This window comes from Pongo abelii, chromosome 8 (genome assembly GCF_028885655.2).
Source record: "Pongo abelii isolate AG06213 chromosome 8, NHGRI_mPonAbe1-v2.0_pri, whole genome shotgun sequence".
Classification (NCBI taxonomy): Eukaryota; Metazoa; Chordata; class Mammalia; order Primates; family Hominidae; genus Pongo; species Pongo abelii.
In genome coordinates this window covers 12,085,453-12,102,604 of record NC_071993.2, presented here as the reverse complement: position 1 = coordinate 12,102,604, position 17,152 = coordinate 12,085,453, and the positions used below count along the sequence as shown (strand labels likewise).

Below are 17,152 nucleotides of genomic sequence, written 5' to 3'. Positions count from 1 at the left end.
AATTAATGTAAATATATGATGTGGATGATACAGGATGCTAACATGTTTTGAAAACTAGAATGCTTAGTAATGCTTAAAATGGTGTGATATTCCATAGCAGATGATGAAGAGGATATGCATCCAACGTCATCCAAGGAGATTTAAAAAATACATATATATATGTATTTCCCAACCCTTCTGACCCTAAAGACTTAGTTTTAGTATATAGTTTTTTGTTATTTATTTATTTATTTATTTTTTGAGTTCGAGTCTCACTCTGTCGCCCGGGCTTTAGTGCAGTGGCATGATCTCAGCTCGCTGCAACTTCCCCCTCCCAGGTTCAAGCAATTCTTGTGCCTCAGCCTCCCGAGTACCTGGGATTACAGGCACGTGCCACCATGCCCGGCTAATTTTTGTATTTTTAGTAGAGACAGGGTTTCACCATGTTGGCCAGGCTGGTCTCAAACTCCTGACCTCAAGTGATCCACCCGCCTTGGCCTTTCAAAGTGCTGAGATCACAAGTGTGAGCCACCATGCCTAGCCAGTTTTAGTGTGTAGTTTTTGATGTGCTTTCTTATGTGTTTTCCCAAACAAAGACACAAGGTCAGTGTAATTTAGAAAACATTTAAAGTAAAAAAAAAAGAAAGAAAAATCCCAGTTTCATTACTAGTAGCAAACTCTTAACATTTTGGTGGTTTTTTGTTTTTTAGTTTTATTTTTATCTTTTTTTCTCTATAGTTTTTCATGAATGAATTATATTTTATGTATAATTTTCTGTTATTTCTCAGAAGCATTTTACCGTGTCATTAAAATACTCCTTAAACATCATTTTAAAAGTTGTATAATCTTCTTTTGTCCTGTACATTAATTGCTTAGTACCAAGTGATGTGTAGTCACTACCATCATCATCATTATCCTTACTTTACCAAGTGGGCAGACAGGCTCAGGGAGTTTATATGACTTGCTCAAGATAATATATCCCATAAAGTGATCTTAAGAGCACAGACATTCTAACTCTAGAACTTTTGCTCTTTCATGTCACTGCAATATGTATATTAAGCTTTAGCTTTTCAGTTATTTTTCAGCAAACATTTATTTAATGCCCTTGTATTAGAGATACAAATATACAATGAAGGATAAAATTAGTGATAGCTAATATTTAGTGAACCCTTACTGGTCCAAAGCACTGTTTTATGTGCTTTACAAGTATTATCTTATTTAAGACTCACAACCCTATTAGATCCAATTTACAGATAAGGCCATTGAGACAAAGGTTAAGTAACAGGCAGTAAGTGTAAGTAATAGTGCTGGGATTGAAATCCAGCAAAACTGGTCCACAGTGCACACTCAATCAATCCTCGAAGCTCAGAGAATAAGGTAAATTAATAAGAGAAGTTTTTTATGTGCATGTATATGAAACATTTATTTGTGAAAGCTTCTTTCTTTATGAAGGCTGTACTTTCTAAATTACAAGGCTAATAATAAGCAGTCAAGTTTATTCAGTATCATTTTGTTTAATATTGAAAATGAGACATTCTATTTTGTATTTGTCTCTAATTGCAAAACTATTTTGTATGCTTAAATGATGTCATTAAAAAAAAAGTTCTGGCTGGGAGCAGTGTCTCACGCCTATAATCCCAGCACTTTTGGAGGCTGAGGCGGGCGGATCACGAGGTTAGGAGTTCGAGACCAGCCTGACCAACATAGTGAAACCCCGTCTCTACTAAAAATACAAAAAATTAGCCGGGCGTGGTGGCAGGCGCCTGTAATCCCGGGTACTCGGGAGGCTGAGGCAGGAGAATCACTTGAACCCAAGAGGCAGAGAGGTTGCAGTGATCTGAGATCGTGCCATTGCACTCCAGCCTGAGCAACAGTGTGAGACTCTGTCTCAAAAAAAGAAAAAAAAAAGTTCTAGGCCGATTGTGGTGGCTCACGCCTGTAATCCCAGCATTTGGGGAAGCGTAGGCGGATGGATCACTTGAGGCCAGGAGTTTGAGACCAGCCTGGGCAACATTGTGAAACCCCATCTCTACTAAAAATGCAAAAATTTGGCTGGGCGTGATGGCACATGCCTGTAATCATAGCTACCCGGGAGGCTGAGGCACAGAAATCTCTTTAACCCAGGAGGTGGAGGTCGCAGTGAGCCGAGATTGTGCCACTGCACTTCAGCCTGGGCGACAGAGTGAGACTGTCTCAGAAAACAAGAAAAGAAAGCGCTAAACTAATTCAGGGCACCATATTATGGTCACTGGTGTTAAAATGAAAGTTTTCTAGACTGTAGGTTTGGTTTTCCGATGAAAATGGAATTCTGAGGTTAAATCCAATTACATTTCTCTTGATGTGTCTGTTTGCATTGTACTGTTGCAGCAGGATTTTGTTGCGTCTGATAATTCTTGAAATTTGTGCCTAACTAGAGGACTTACATGTGCAAAGGACTTAAACTTTGACATACAACCATGACTGGTGATAAAAAAGAACAGTGATTATATTGGCTCTTTCCTTGTAATGTATTTATAATAAAAATGCAGCATAGTTTATAATTACGATGCACTAGCCAGCCTTAATACCAGTTTTGCTTAGGTGAGCACTTGGCATTCTTATTTTTAAAGCAGCATTTCCTGAAGTGTGTTCCGTATAGTATTAATTTAATGGGATGTTAACTAATAGTTAACATTTCAAAAAGGAGGTTCGTGTTGCCAAATAAATTTGAAAAACATTGACTTAAAGTTTTCCTTATTTAAGAGCCTCCTTAGGCCGGGTAAAATTCATTTTTTTCTCCAAATTACTTGACCGTGGAACTGTTTTGCAGAGCACATCTTAGGACTGGTGTTATACAGAGCAATTTTTTTTTAACTTACAATAGTTTGAATATAACAAGAATTTTTTTTTTTCTTTTGAGATGGAGTCTTGCTCTTGTCACCCAGGCTGGAGTGCAGTGGCACGATCTTGGCTCATCGCAACCTCCGCCTCCGGGGTTTAAGCAATTCTCCTGCCTCAGCTTCCCAAGTAGCTGGGATTACAGGCGCCTGCCACCATGCCTGGCTAATTTTTGTATTTTTAGTAGAGACAGGGTTTCGCCATCTTGGCCAGGCTGTCTCGAACTCCTGACCTCGTGATCCGCCCGCCTCGGCCTCCCAAAGTGCTGGGATTACAGGCGTGAGCCACCACACCCGGCCTATAGCAAGAAATTTTACCCATATGTATTAAAAATATCTGGAGTGGGCTGGGCACGGTGGCTCACGCCTCTAATCCCAGCACTTTTTGAGAGGCCGAGGTGGGTGGATTACCTGAAGTCAGGAGTTGGGGACCAGCCTGGCCAACATGATGAAATCCCATCTCTACTAAAAATACAAAAAATTAGCCGGGTGTGGTGGTGGGTGCCTGTAATCCCAGCTACTGGGGAGGGTGAAGCAGGAGAATTGCTTGAACCCAGGAGGTGGAGGTTGCAGTGAGCCGAGATTGCACCATTGCACTCCAGCCTGGGTGACGAGCGAAACTCCATCTCAAAAAAAAAAAAAAAAAAATCTGGAGGAGTGAATTAGAGTGCATTAAAATAATAGTTTTTATCACAGAGATTCAAAATGTTGATTAAGCATTATCTTTTCTCTCTTAATTTTTAGGTACGGAAAAAGGACCAGATCAATATTGAAACAAAGAATAAAACTGTTCGTTTTATAGGAGAACTAACTAAGTTTAAGATGTTCACCAAAAATGACACACTACATTGTTTAAAGGTTAGTGCTGAATTAGTTGATTGTTTTTAATTGAAAACTTTAAAGTTTTAATTATAAATGGTGGATAAAGTGAAATAATTTAATATTTGATTAATCCAAAAGAAGACCAAGAAAGGAAGAAAAAGTTACATTAAACAGGTGTGCAAAATACAAAACAAGTAGTAAGATCTTAGATACTTATGCAGTTCTACGAGTAATTACATGAAATCTAAAAAGGGTGAAATACGTCAAGTAAAAGCCTTAAAAATATAAAACTTGATTGAAACAACTACTAGGAGCTATCTACAACAGAGTTACCGTTAAATATGAGAAAAATTAAATAAAAAGATGGGGAAAATATGCTATAGAAATATTAATAAAATGAAAGCTGGTTTCTCTGTATTATCATAGAGGTTAAAAATATTGACTGGTGGTAGTTATCTTACTCTGTCATGTGAATACAAACATTTCTACCTAAACTGGAACATCCCATACATATGAGTTGCCATCCCTGGAGAGCTGTAGAAATTTTTTCTCAGTTGGCTACCAGTGAGTTCACAGTATTACAAGGGGTAATTAAGTTCAACCTGTAACACTTTTGACAAAGGCATGAAGTATTATTAGAAATAAAGGGCTGGGCATGGTGGCTCACGCCTTTAATCTCAGCACTTTGGGAGGCTGAGACAGGCGGATCACTTGAGATTGGGAGTTCGAGACCAGCCTGACCAACATGGAGAAACCGCGTCTCTACTAAAAATACAAAATTAGCCAGGTGTGGTGGTACGTACCTGTAATCCCAGCTACTCGGGAGGCTGAGGCAGGAGAATCACTTGAACCCAGGAGGCAGAGGTTGTGGTGAGCCAAGATCACACCATTGCACTCCAGTCTGGGTAACAAGAGTGAAAGTCCGTCTCCAAAAAAAAAGAAATAAGGCTGGTTTGTAATGATAAAAAGGTTATTTTAACAGGAAAAGATTACCTTTCTGAATCAGTATGCAACCAATAACATGGCTTCAAAATATGTAAAGCAAAAATTGGCAAGTAACAATAAATATCTTACAATCATAGTGAGAGACTTGAAAACACCTCTCAATAGCTGAAACAACAGGCAGACAGAATAAGTAAGTATATACAGAATTGGAACAACACAGTTACCAATGGTGATCTAATTTATACTATATCCAACAGCAGCAGAATTTACAATCTTTTCAAATGCCTATGGATTATTTACCAAAATCAGTCATAAAGTCTTAGAAGATTGAAATTACTCAGATTAAGTTTTTTGTGCAAATAGAATTAAAGTAGAAATTAATTAGTAACAGTAATTAATTATATGTGGTAAAGCTGGTGGAGAATAGATGGAATAATTCTTCTGTATTTGAAATTGACCATTCCATTACTAAGGTTGTTTTTTTCTGTAACAAATTTTTCATCAACTTGATTTCCTTGAGATCTTAATAGATATATCACACAAAATAGGTCTCATGGATTCAAATACATTTGGAACATCCTGAGGTAAACAAAATTAAACAGCTTTTTTTTAATGCGTGACTTCTTAGAGTATTTAAAATACTAATAGAGGCCGGGCGCAGTGGCTCACGCCTGTAATCCCAGCACTTTGGGAGGCCAAGGCAGGCAGATCATGAGGTCAGGAGATCGAGACCATCCTGGCTAACACGGTGAAACCCCGTTTCTACTAAAAATACAAAAAATTAGCCGGGAGTGGTGGCAGGCGCCTGTAGTCCCAGCTGGAGGCCGAGGCAGGAGAATGGCGTGAACCCGGGAGGCGGAGCTTACAGTGAGCCGAGATCGCGCCACTGCACTCCAGCCTGGGCGACAGAGCCAGCCTCCGTCTCAAAAATAAATAAACAGGCCGGGCGCGGTGGCTCACGCCTGTAATCCCAGCACTTTGAGAGGCCGAGGCGGGCGGATCACGAGGTCAGGAGATCGAGACCATCCTGGCTAACACAGTGAAACCCCGTATCTACTAAAAATACAAAAAATTAGCCGGGCGAGGTGGTGGGCGCCTGTAGTCCAGCTACGCGGGAGGCTGAGGCAGGAGAATGGCGTGAACCCCAGGGGGCAGAGCCTGCAGTGAGCCGAGATCGCGCCACTGCACTCCAGCCTGGGCAACAGCGAGACTCTGTCTCAAAAAAAAAAAAAAAAAGAAAGAAAGAAAAAAAAATAATAAAATAAATAAATAAATAAATAAAATACTAATAAGTATTGTAAATATTGAAAGGATAAGTTTCCTAATCCTTCTTAGAGCATCTCTGGAAACTAGTATACTGATAAGTATATTTAGGTAAATTCCAGATAGCATTATAGAAGGGATTATGAAAATGTTCTGAGTTCTGAAATTGAAAGGAATATGCTGTGAATTGTTTAAGTGTATTGGTGTATTTCTTTGTACTAATTCTTAAAAATATATAGGAAGAATATACATTTTTTTGACACAGAAATTTCTTTCCCAGGAATTCATTTTAAGGAAATAATCATAAATATGTCCACAGATTTCTCTACAATGATGTGTGTCCCACCATTTTTATAATACAGGTTGATGAGCATTCCTAATCTGAAAATCCAAAATTTGAAATCCTCCAAAATTCAAAACTTTTGAGTACCATTATGACACATGTCACCTAACTTCATGTGACAAGTCACAGTCAAAACACAGTCAAAACTTTATTTCATATAAAATATATAAAGTGTTGTATAAAATTACTTTCAAGCTGTGTTTATAAGGTTATATGAGACATAAATGAATTTTGTGTATAGATTTGGGTCCCATCCTCAGGCTATCTCATTGTATATGTGCTAATACTGTATTCCACAATCTCAGAAAATTGGAAATCCGAAACATTTCTGGTCCCAGGCATTTCAGATAAGGGATACTTCACCTGTAGCAAGAAATGGAAGGCAATTGGGGTAATGGATAAGAATCAAGTAAGTTTTAATCTAGTTCATATTATGTAGTACTATATACTTTGCAAATCATGCCATAGAAGGACAAAAAAGGACACAAAAAAATTTTCCTAGTAAGCCAGAAAAACCAAGTGATTAAATGATACAATAGAAACCAAGTTCTCAAATGTCTCAATCTGTTTTAGTTTAGAAATATGCGTAAATGATTAGGAGGGTAAATACTAAAATGTTCTAGTGATGTGTTGTATCTGTATTTCATATAATGAGCAAATAATACTTTTGTAGTGAGAATTTTGGAAAATAAATATATAGACCAAGACAAAAGGCATTGATAAAATGTCTGCTGTGTATGTGGCATGTGTTTAAATACAAAACATCTAATAATAAATATAGAAAGGGCTTTGACATTCGTTTCCACATATCTTTCTGTGAAAGACGTCAAATATAATGAAGTTTTTCAATAAAAATTAATGGCAGAACACAAAAGATGCTCAGCAGTGAACCCAAGTAGACTCACTTCTGTTTTTTACATTTTCCAAGTTGTTACACACATTAGATGTATGATAATTTCTTCTCTACTAGGATTGAAGAGTTGCCTTTGTAGTTTTCATCATTCTTCCTGTTGCAGATGCTTCTGTCAGACTTCTCTCATCACCATATTGAAATGGCATGCACCCTGCTGGAGACATGTGGACGGTTTCTTTTCAGATCACCAGAATCTCACCTGAGGACCAGTGTACTTTTGGTAAGGGCTTGAGGATGCTGGTAAGAGCTAGAGGTTCTTGATTTACCTGTGCTTCAGAGGATGAAAATATTGACCAGTGCCGGTTATCTTATTCTTTCATATGAATACAAATATTTCTACCTAAACTGGAACATCCCATACATATGAGTTGCCATCCCTGGAGAGCTGTAGACATTTTTCTCACTTGGCTACCAGCGAGTTCACAGTATTGCAAGGGGTAATTAAGTTCAACCTGTAACACTTTTAACAAATGATGCAGATGAGCAGGCACCCAATACTGTTTTGTTAGAGCCATGTTTATGAATGTTTTTGTTATGTTATGAATGTTTTGGTGCATCTCAAACTGTTATTCATGTGTCATGTAATTACACAAAATGTAAGCTTAAATATATTAAATTTTAAAATTAAGGCCAGGTGCAGTGGCTCACGCCTGTATTCCCAGCACTTACAAAATACCAGCCTCGGCAACACAGTGAGACCTCTCTACAAACACATTTTAGAACTAGCCAGGCGTGGTGGCGCTTTCTTGTAGTCCCAACTACTCAGAAGGCTGAGGCAGGAGGATCTTTGGAACTTGGGAGATCAAGGCTGCAGGAGCCGTGATCTCGCCACTGCACTCCAGCCTGGGCGACAGAATGAGACCCTGTTTTGAATGAATGAGTGAATGAATGAATACTCACACAGCTGGATAGGAGGGATGATAAAAAGAAATGAAATATAATTATCATCTTCAAAGTGGTTCACCTCTAATGGGTGAGAGTTAACTACGTACTTCTAATACAGTGTCGTAGGTGCTGTAATGGAGGGCTGCAGAGGATACTGTGGGCTCATGGAGAAGGTACTTAAACCAGACTGAGAGTAGGAAAGGTCTCCCCTAATGGCTTGATAGTATTTATGGGGTGTGAACTCTGTGCTAGACCCTTGGAATATAAAGTTGGAAGAGTTTCTGCCCTTACGTAGTTTATAGCCTAATAGGACAGTCAGACAAATAAATAGAGAATTGAAATACATTATGGGAAATTAAAAAAAAATACATTATGGTAAATGTATAAGCCTAGGGTATTTTGGGTGTAGGTAGAAGAGGCACCTAATTTACTATATCAGGAAAGGGTTCTTGGAAAAAGCAGTTTTTATTTTAGAGACCTAAGCTGAGTCTTAAAGGCAGAAAAGAGAAACCAGTTGAATAAAACAGCTGCAGGTAAAACTGGAGAGGAGGGTAGGCACACACTAGCTTATAAGTAGCCCAGAGTGCCATGCTAAGGAGCTTGAGTTTTTTTCCTGGTGGCAGTGAATAACTGTTGAAGGATTTTAATTAAGCAGATAGGGTGGATATGATCAGATTCACGTTTTTAGAAAGATTAGTATGGAGGTGATAACTGCTGAGACCAGAAGTAGAGAGAACAGTCAAAAGGCTGTTTCAGAAACCTAGGGGGACAACAATGAAGAAATGAATTGGGGTATGGATGGTTGGGGAGAAGCTGGAGAATTCTGACTCGCTATATGAAAATTTTTAGGAGGTAGAACTGAGGAGACTTGGTGGTGAGATATAAGGGATGAGGAAACAGAAAGTACTCTAAGATAAGACTAAAATTCTGCCATGGGCATCTGAGCAGATGATGGTGCCAGTCACAGACATGAGGGAATAAAGGGGAGGGAACAGATGATGAGTTTGGTTTGAAGCACATCAGGGGGAAAAGGTTCTAAAGCAGGCCAGCTAACAGGTTGAGACTAATTGAGATTAAAAGCTGGATTATCTGTGTATGAGTGATAAGTTAAATGATGCATTCTGTTTTGTCCAAAGAACTTATAGGGTGTGGTCGTTAAATCTCTAGCTCTTTTAAACATGGGAGTGTTTTCTTGTCTGTTTGGAAGACTGAATATCTAACAGGCATTCACTAATTATAGTACAAAGATTCGTCAGTATAGGAGCTTAGCTACAGTCAGTGTACTATAGAAATCCTAGGAGACAAGAGAAACAGTTTCGAAACTCGGTATACTCACAGTTGAACTTATAAATAGCAAAATTTTCTTCTAGTATATGATGATTTTGAGCAGATAGAAAAGCAGTCCATAGGAAAGAGTGAATATGTTTTTAAAAATTAATTCATTTATTCATGCGTTAAATATGAATTGCATGTCTGTCAGGTACTGTTTTAGGTGCTACATATGTGACAGTGGAAAGGATACAGCCCCCGCCCTCCTCGAGCTGACATACACACAGAAGTTGAAATCCACCACCACCCAGCACCCCAGTCCACAACACCGCTTGAAGCTCCTCAGTGAGCTCCCTCTGCACACTTAAACCCAGCCTTCTCACCTTGGTGTGCAGTGCTCTCTATTACCTGGCCCCTACCTCCTCTTCCCTTTTCTGCTGCTCCCTGCTAGGAACACACTGGCCTTCTGTTCCGTGCCACATCTGCCTTTCTTTCTCCTTGGGCCTCTGCATGCGTGCTCTTCCTGTGGTTCTTCAGCCTTTTGTTATCCTTCAGATCCTAGTTTAAGTGTCACTTTCTCAGAAAAACCTTCCCTAACCCACCCCAAACTAAAGTAGGTTCTCTGTTTTGGATCTCAGTACTTACTGTTCATACTATTGTTGCAATTATTATTGAAAAGAATAGTAGTTGATTTATTTGTTGATTTTATTCTGTCTTCTGACACCAGACTGTTAAGTTTCTTGAAAGTAGGAATCATGTCTGTCCTGTTCACTGATGAGTTTCCTGCACCTGCCATAGTGCATAACACTAATAAGTACCAAGTAATTTTTTTTTTTTTTTCTTTGAGACAGGGTCTCCCACTGTTTCCCAGGCTGGAGTGCAGTGGTGTGATTATAGCTCACTGCAGCCTCCAACTCCCGGGCTCAAGTGATCCTTCCACGTCAGCCTCCCGAGTAGCCAGGACTATGGATGCACACCACTATGCCTGGATAATTTTTTTATTTTATAGAGACAGGGTCTCACAACGTTGCTAGGACTGCTCTCGAACTCCCGGCCTCAAGTGATCTTCTTGTCTTGGCCTCCCAAAGTGTTGGGATTACAGGCATGAGCCAGTGCACCTGGCTAGTTTCCTTCCTTTCTTTTTTTTTTTTTTTTTTTTTAAGAGATAAGGTCTTAAGCTTGTCTTCCAGGCTGGAGTGCAATGGCATGATCATAGCTCACTGCGGCCTTGAACTCCTGGGTTCAGGCAGTCCTCAAGCAGTCCTCTCATCTCAGCTTCCTGAGTAGCTGAGATGACAGTGCACACTACCTTGCCTGGGTAATTTTTTACTTTACTTTTCTTTTATTCTGTTATTTTTTATTTTAGAGATGGGGTCTCACTCCATCACCCAGGCTGGAGTGCAGTGACATGATCATAGCTTACTGTAGCCTCGAGCTTCTGGGCTCACGTGATCCTCCTGCTTCAGCTTCCCGAGTAGCTGGGACTACAGATACCTACTACTGTGCCCAGCTATTTATTTTATTTTATTTTACTTTATTTTATTTTAATGTAGAGATGGGGTCTTACTTTGTTGCCCAGGCTAGTGTCAAACTCCTGATCTCAAGGGACTGTCTCACCTCAGCTTCCTGAGTTGCTAGGATTATAGGCTTGAGCTCCTGCGCCCAGCAGATGTTTTTAAAATGACTTAATTATTCAGTAATCTTAATGCTTGGTATGATGCTGTTTTAAGAATTAGGTGTGCTGTTTAAAGATCTTCAGCTTGTCAGTGGTTCTCAACTGGCATCTAGTGGGTAGAGGCCAGAGTGGCTGTAAAACATTCCACAAGGCACAGAATAATCCCCCACAACAAATTATCCAATTCAAAATGTCAGTAGTGCTGAGGCTGAGAAACCATGAAGTAGACGGTGAGTGACTAGATCTGTATTTGTTAGTTACCTCTTCTGAGCTGATACTGAGCAACCCTAGACACATTATAAGACCTTGGGGACTTTTAGCTTTTTGTAGAGACATGTCAGGTATCTGATACAACATTGGAGCCTTGAGAAATGAATTCTTAGTTGTACTTTGAATAGCTATAGTCAGCCCTTTATTTATATTTTTAGTCCTTATCGTCACTTACTTGTATATTCGAGCCTTGCATTCCTTAAAGTTCACGTTTTTTGGCAAAGTTATGAAAGAAGTTCCCTTGGTAGCAAAGTTCTCTAGTATTTTATTGGATGAAACCTAAGGCTAAGTAGTCATGGGCTAGTATGTTCTAAAAATGATAAGTAGTATAACAGTTAGTGTGCTTACATGCTCTTTGATATGCCCGTTGATTGTTTTTGTGTCGCCACCCCCACCTCTCTGTGTGTTTTTGTTTTGTTTTTTTAAGAGATAGGGTCTTGCTCTTGCCCAGGCTGGAGTGCAGTGCCAATCATGGCTTACTGCAGCCTCCACCTCCTGGGCTCAAGCTGTCCACACACCTCAACCTCCCGAGTAGCTGGGACTACAGGTGTGCGCCACTGCACCTGGCTAATTTTTGTATCTTTTGTAGAGATGAGGTTTCATCATGTTGCCCAAGCTAGTCTTGAACTCTTGGGCTCAAGTGATCCTGCCATCTCAGTCTCCCAAAGTGCTGGGATTATGGGCGTGAGCCACAGTGCCCGGTCCTTTCTTTGCCTTTCTAACCCATTACTTTGAAATAGCAAATCACTGAGAATAGAAGTTTAGTTAGGAGTAAAGGAATCTTAGAAGGAGGAAAGTGTTTTGATTAATTTGGACTTTTTATTTCAGGAGCAAATGATGAGAAAGAAGCAAGCAATGCATCTTGATGCGAGATACGTCACAATGGTAGAGAATGCATATTACTACTGCAACCCTCCTCCAGCTGAAAAAACCGTGAAAAAGAAACGTCCTCCTCTCCAGGAATATGTCCGGAAACTTTTGTACAAAGATCTCTCTAAGGTTACCACCGAGAAGGTAAGTCTTATGAAATCATGTAGTTAATAGTTAACGTGAGATTTGTGGTAGTGCTAAGCTTATGTAGAGTCTAGGAGAAGTGGGGGTAGAGCTCAAGTTCCTTTACAATCGGCTCTGTGTAAGTCACCCTAAGAAGGAATTCTTATGATGATATATAATATTTGGGACATAGGTTTTGTTTTCCTTTTATGATAACTTTTTGTTTTAATTGAAATAGTAACTCTAGTAAATTTTGACTTTATGTATATATTTGAAATTATTACTTTCTCTCTGGTATTCCATAATAAATTTGTACTTAAATATTATTTTGCATCAGTACACAGGATCCTAACCTTTAGTAGACTTTTTAAGAGGCCCATGATCCCTCTGAAATCTCATAATTTTGAACGTCTCTGGCTATTTGTATTTTTCTGGAAACAGGGTCTGCAGCTTTCTTTAGATTCTCAACAGGGGTTAATTTTCAGTGAAGGTAAAGAATCACTGACCTATTATCTTAATAATTGTAGTTACCATGTTAGAAACTTTGCTTTTAAGTAAGATATATTGAACAAAACATTTCTTGGTGAACTCTACAACTTGAGATATAATACAGTGTAGAATTTTTTTCTTTTTAGGATGGAAGGTGATAAGGAATGATGTTGCAGTTTTGAAAATTGAAACCAGCTTCCTCAGTCAGAGGCAGTAGTTGTTTCAAATAGTTTTGGAATTGGCTAAAAGTTTGAAAAGCATAGAATGGTTAAACGAGTTCTCATACCATCTTCATTGGAAATGTCAGAGTCATGTTTAGTGTTTGAAAGATGAATTGTGGATGATAATAGAGAGTAGAGATGAAAGGCTTACTTTGCAATTGGCTAATAGTATCCATTTTATATAAGGAGAGAAATGGAAAGACTTTGATTATGGTTTAGAGCTCTGCTGATTATCTTGTTATAGTAGAGGCTTTGAAATAGTAATTGCTAACTTTTTAAAACAATTTAATGTCATGGAGATGGGGTCTTGCTATGTTCTACAGGCTGGTCTGGAACTCCTGGGCTCAAGCAATCCTCCTCCCACCTCAGCCTCCCAAAGTGTTGGGATTACAGGTGTGAGCCACTGCACCTGGCCACGAACATTTTTATAATGTGCCGGACACTTTTCTATGTACTTCACGTATTTTTAACTTGTCTAGTCTTTACCATAAACTAGGAAGTAAGTACTTTTTTGTTATCCCCCGTTTTACACATGAGGAAATTGAGGTTGTACAGCGTCAGTCTTGATACAGTGTCCTCCACCTTAAGGGATCTTTTAGCCAGTTGACTTTGGGTTTGTTTATTTGTTGGAAATTAATGATTTTATTTTTTAAGTGAGATTATTAGCTGGCATAGTGGCTCATGCCTATGAGCCAACACTTTGGGAGGCCGAGATGGGCAGATCACTTGAGGCTGGGAATTTGAGACTAGCCTGGCCAACATGGCGAAACCCTCATTTCTACCAAAAATACAAAAATTAGCCGAGTGTGTTGGCGCACACCTGTAATCCCAGCTACTCGGGAGGCTGAGACATGAGAATTGCTTGAACCCTGGAGGCGGAGGGTTATAGTGAGCTGAGATCATGCCACTGCACTCCAGCCTGGATGACAGAGTGAGACTCCGTCTCAAGAAAAAAAAAAAAAAAAGAAAGAAACAAAGCGAGATTATTTATGTCAAATGATGCACCAAAGAGAACATGTTATTTTTCATAAACCTTGGGTTTTTGTTTTTGTTTTTGTTTGAGATGGAGTCTCGCTCTGTCACCCAGGCTGGAGTGCAGTGGCGCGGTCTTGGCTCACGGCAACCTCTGCCTCCCGGGTTCAAGTGATTCTGTTGCCTCAGCGACCGTAGTAGCTGGGATTGTAGTTGCCCACCACCGTGCTTGGCTAATTTTTGTATTTTCAGTAGAGACGGGGTTTTGCCATGTTGGCCAGGCTAGTCTCGAACTCCTGACCTCTGATTATCCACCCACCTTGGCCTCACAAAGTGCTGGGATTACAAGCGTGAGCCACCGCGCCTGGCCCGTTTTTGTTTTTAAAGACCTACTCCATGCTGGGCATGGTGGCTCACGCCTGTAATCCCAACACTTTGGGAGGCCAAGGCACAGGGATCCCTTGAGGTCAGGGGTTTGAGGCTAGCCTGGGCAACATAGGGAGATCTTGCCTCTACAAAAAAATACAAAAATTAGCCAGGCATGCTGTTGCGTTATTGCGTGCCTGTAGTCCCGTCTGTCTGGGGGACTGAGGTGGGAGGATTGCTGGGGCCATGAGGGAGGAGCTTGCAGTGAGCCGAGATTGCGCGACTGCACTCCAGCCTGGGCGACAGAGGGAGACTGTGTCTGGGAAAACAAAAAAACCTACTCCAGACTCCTGATTGGATATTTCTTTTAATGACCTGAGAACAGTCACCTAGATTGAAGACCTGAAAACTCTAGATAATTTGAGAGCACTATGGAAGGATTTAGGAAAGATGATAATACATTTTATCATAATTAGAAAGTCTCATTTTTTCTATTTCTGAAGAGGCTGATAGAGGATTTCTAATGTATTTTCTATTTCAAAAGTTCTCTGCACAATCATAGCAAAATTTCTATATTATTTGGTCAGACTACTGTGTACTTATCTTAATAATTTAAACAAAATTCTCTTTATTTAGGTTTTGAGACAGATGCGAAAGCTGCCCTGGCAGGACCAAGAAGTGAAAGACTATGTTATTTGTTGTATGATAAACATCTGGAATGTGAAATATAATAGTATTCATTGTGTAGCCAACCTCTTAGCAGGACTAGTGCTCTACCAAGAGGATGTTGGGATCCACGTTGTGGATGGAGTGTTAGAAGATATTCGATTAGGAATGGAGGTAAACAAGACTTTCTTTAATGTCACACAACTGGAATTTGTGGAGAATTTATTATTTCTAGGTTACTATTGAGACCCAAGTTATAGGAATCTGTAAATTTATTAATTAAAAAAAAAGCTGATAATCATTTTATAAGCATTTCCTGTAAACACTTTCCTCTTTTTTTTTTTTTTTTTTTTTTTTTTTTGAGACAGAGTCTCGCTCTGTCACCCAGGGTGGAGTGCACTGGCACAATCTCTGCTCACTGCAACCTCTGCCTCCTGGATTCAAGCAATTCTCCTGTCTCAGCTTCCCAAGTAGCTGGGACTACTACAGGTGCATGCCACCACGCCTAGCTAAGTTTTTTGTATTTTTAGTAGAGATGGGGCTCTGCCATGTCAGCCAGCCTGGTGTCAAACTCCTGACCGTAGGTGATCACCTGTCTTGGACTCCCAAAGTGCTGGGATTACAGGCATGAGCTACTGCGCCTGGCCTAACAGTTTCCTCTTACTGTAAAACCCAGATTTATTGTTTCCTTAATTCACTGATGGCAGAGAAAATAGGTTAAGGGTAGAATTACATTTTAACTGTTTTAGAAACAATTCATGTAATGATAGCTAAATTTAATACCTAACATGTTCTTTTTATGAAAACACTTTAAAGATAACCATTTCCTAGAGAGAGAAAAGGACACCTAGAAGTGACCACTTTATTAGAAAAGATCTGTCATTTCTCTATTCAGTGTTCTTTCAGTAATTGATATTTTCAAGTTACAGAGACAAGTTTAACCTGTTTTCATATACAGTACTCCTCTTTAATGAAAATCTGTGTTTTTGTTGCCTTTTAGGTTAATCAACCTAAATTTAATCAGAGGCGCATCAGCAGTGCCAAGTTCTTAGGAGAACTTTACAATTACCGAATGGTGGAATCAGCTGTTATTTTCAGAACTCTGTATTCTTTTACCTCATTTGGTGTTAATCCTGATGGCTCTCCAAGTTCCCTGGACCCACCTGAGCATCTTTTCAGAATTAGACTCGTATGCACTATTCTGGACACATGTGGCCAGTACTTTGACAGAGGTTCCAGTAAACGAAAACTTGATTGTTTCCTTGTATATTTTCAGGTATATAAGCTGAAATATTCAGTTTGGCATCATTTAACACATTGCATGTGTTTTAAAAGAATACTATTAGAGAAGAAACGTTATGGTATTCATATACTATATATATGTTCATAATTAGATTATATTCTTCATGTAAGAATGCTTTTGGAAATTTAAAGATATATGATGGATTCTATTATATGAACATTCTCATTGCATGTAACTTTTATGATTGATAATGATTACTCGTTAATTTTGGGAGTCATTTTCATACAGTTTATAAATATGGTTTAGTAATTTATGGACCGTGATATTTAATACAGTAATTTATTAATTAAATTACTTGTGATTTGTAATACATTTGTTAATGTTCTCTTCTCACTCATATATATTCTGGTTTACATCTCAAATTCTTGTTTCTTTCTTTTTTTTTTTTTTAATAGAAATGGGGTCTTGCTATGTTGGCCAGGTTGGTCTTGCACTCCTAGCCTCAAGTAAACCTCCCGCGTCAGCCTCCCCAAGTGTTAGGATTAAAGGCATGAACCACCACGCCCAGCCCAAATTCTTGTTTCTAAAAGATATATATATGTATATATATATATTTTTTTGAGACTGAGTCTTGCTCTGTCACCCAGGCTGGAGTGCAGTGGTGCAATCTCAGCTCACTGCAACCTCCACCTCTCATGTTCAATCAATTCTCCTGCCTCAGCCTCCAGAGTACCTGGGATTACAGGTGTACTCCACCACACCCAGCTAATTTTTGTATTTTTGGTAGAGAAGGGGTTTCACCATGTTGGTTAGGCTGGTCTTGAACTCCTGACCTCAGGTGATCTGCCCACCTCCGTCTCCCAACGTTCTGGGATTAACAGGCGTGAGTCACTTGTGCCCAGCCTAATTTTTTTTGTTAAAAAGAAAACCTATCATTTTTGAGGAAAATGTGTTATTTTTAA

At 39.3% G+C, this 17,152-nt stretch overlaps 1 protein-coding gene across 1 annotated transcript in view; it reads left to right on the top strand.

Annotated features, from left to right (window-relative positions):
* The window catches only part of UPF2 (UPF2 regulator of nonsense mediated mRNA decay), a 123,096-nt gene that overhangs the window by 71,841 nt on the left and 34,103 nt on the right, over positions 1-17,152 (top strand). The window contains exons 10-14 of the mRNA XM_024253821.3: positions 3,600-3,713; positions 7,245-7,361; positions 12,069-12,254; positions 14,918-15,121; positions 15,948-16,223. Coding sequence (XP_024109589.1) covers positions 3,600-3,713; positions 7,245-7,361; positions 12,069-12,254; positions 14,918-15,121; positions 15,948-16,223 — 897 coding nt within the window. The remainder of the gene's footprint in view (positions 1-3,599; positions 3,714-7,244; positions 7,362-12,068; positions 12,255-14,917; positions 15,122-15,947; positions 16,224-17,152) is intronic.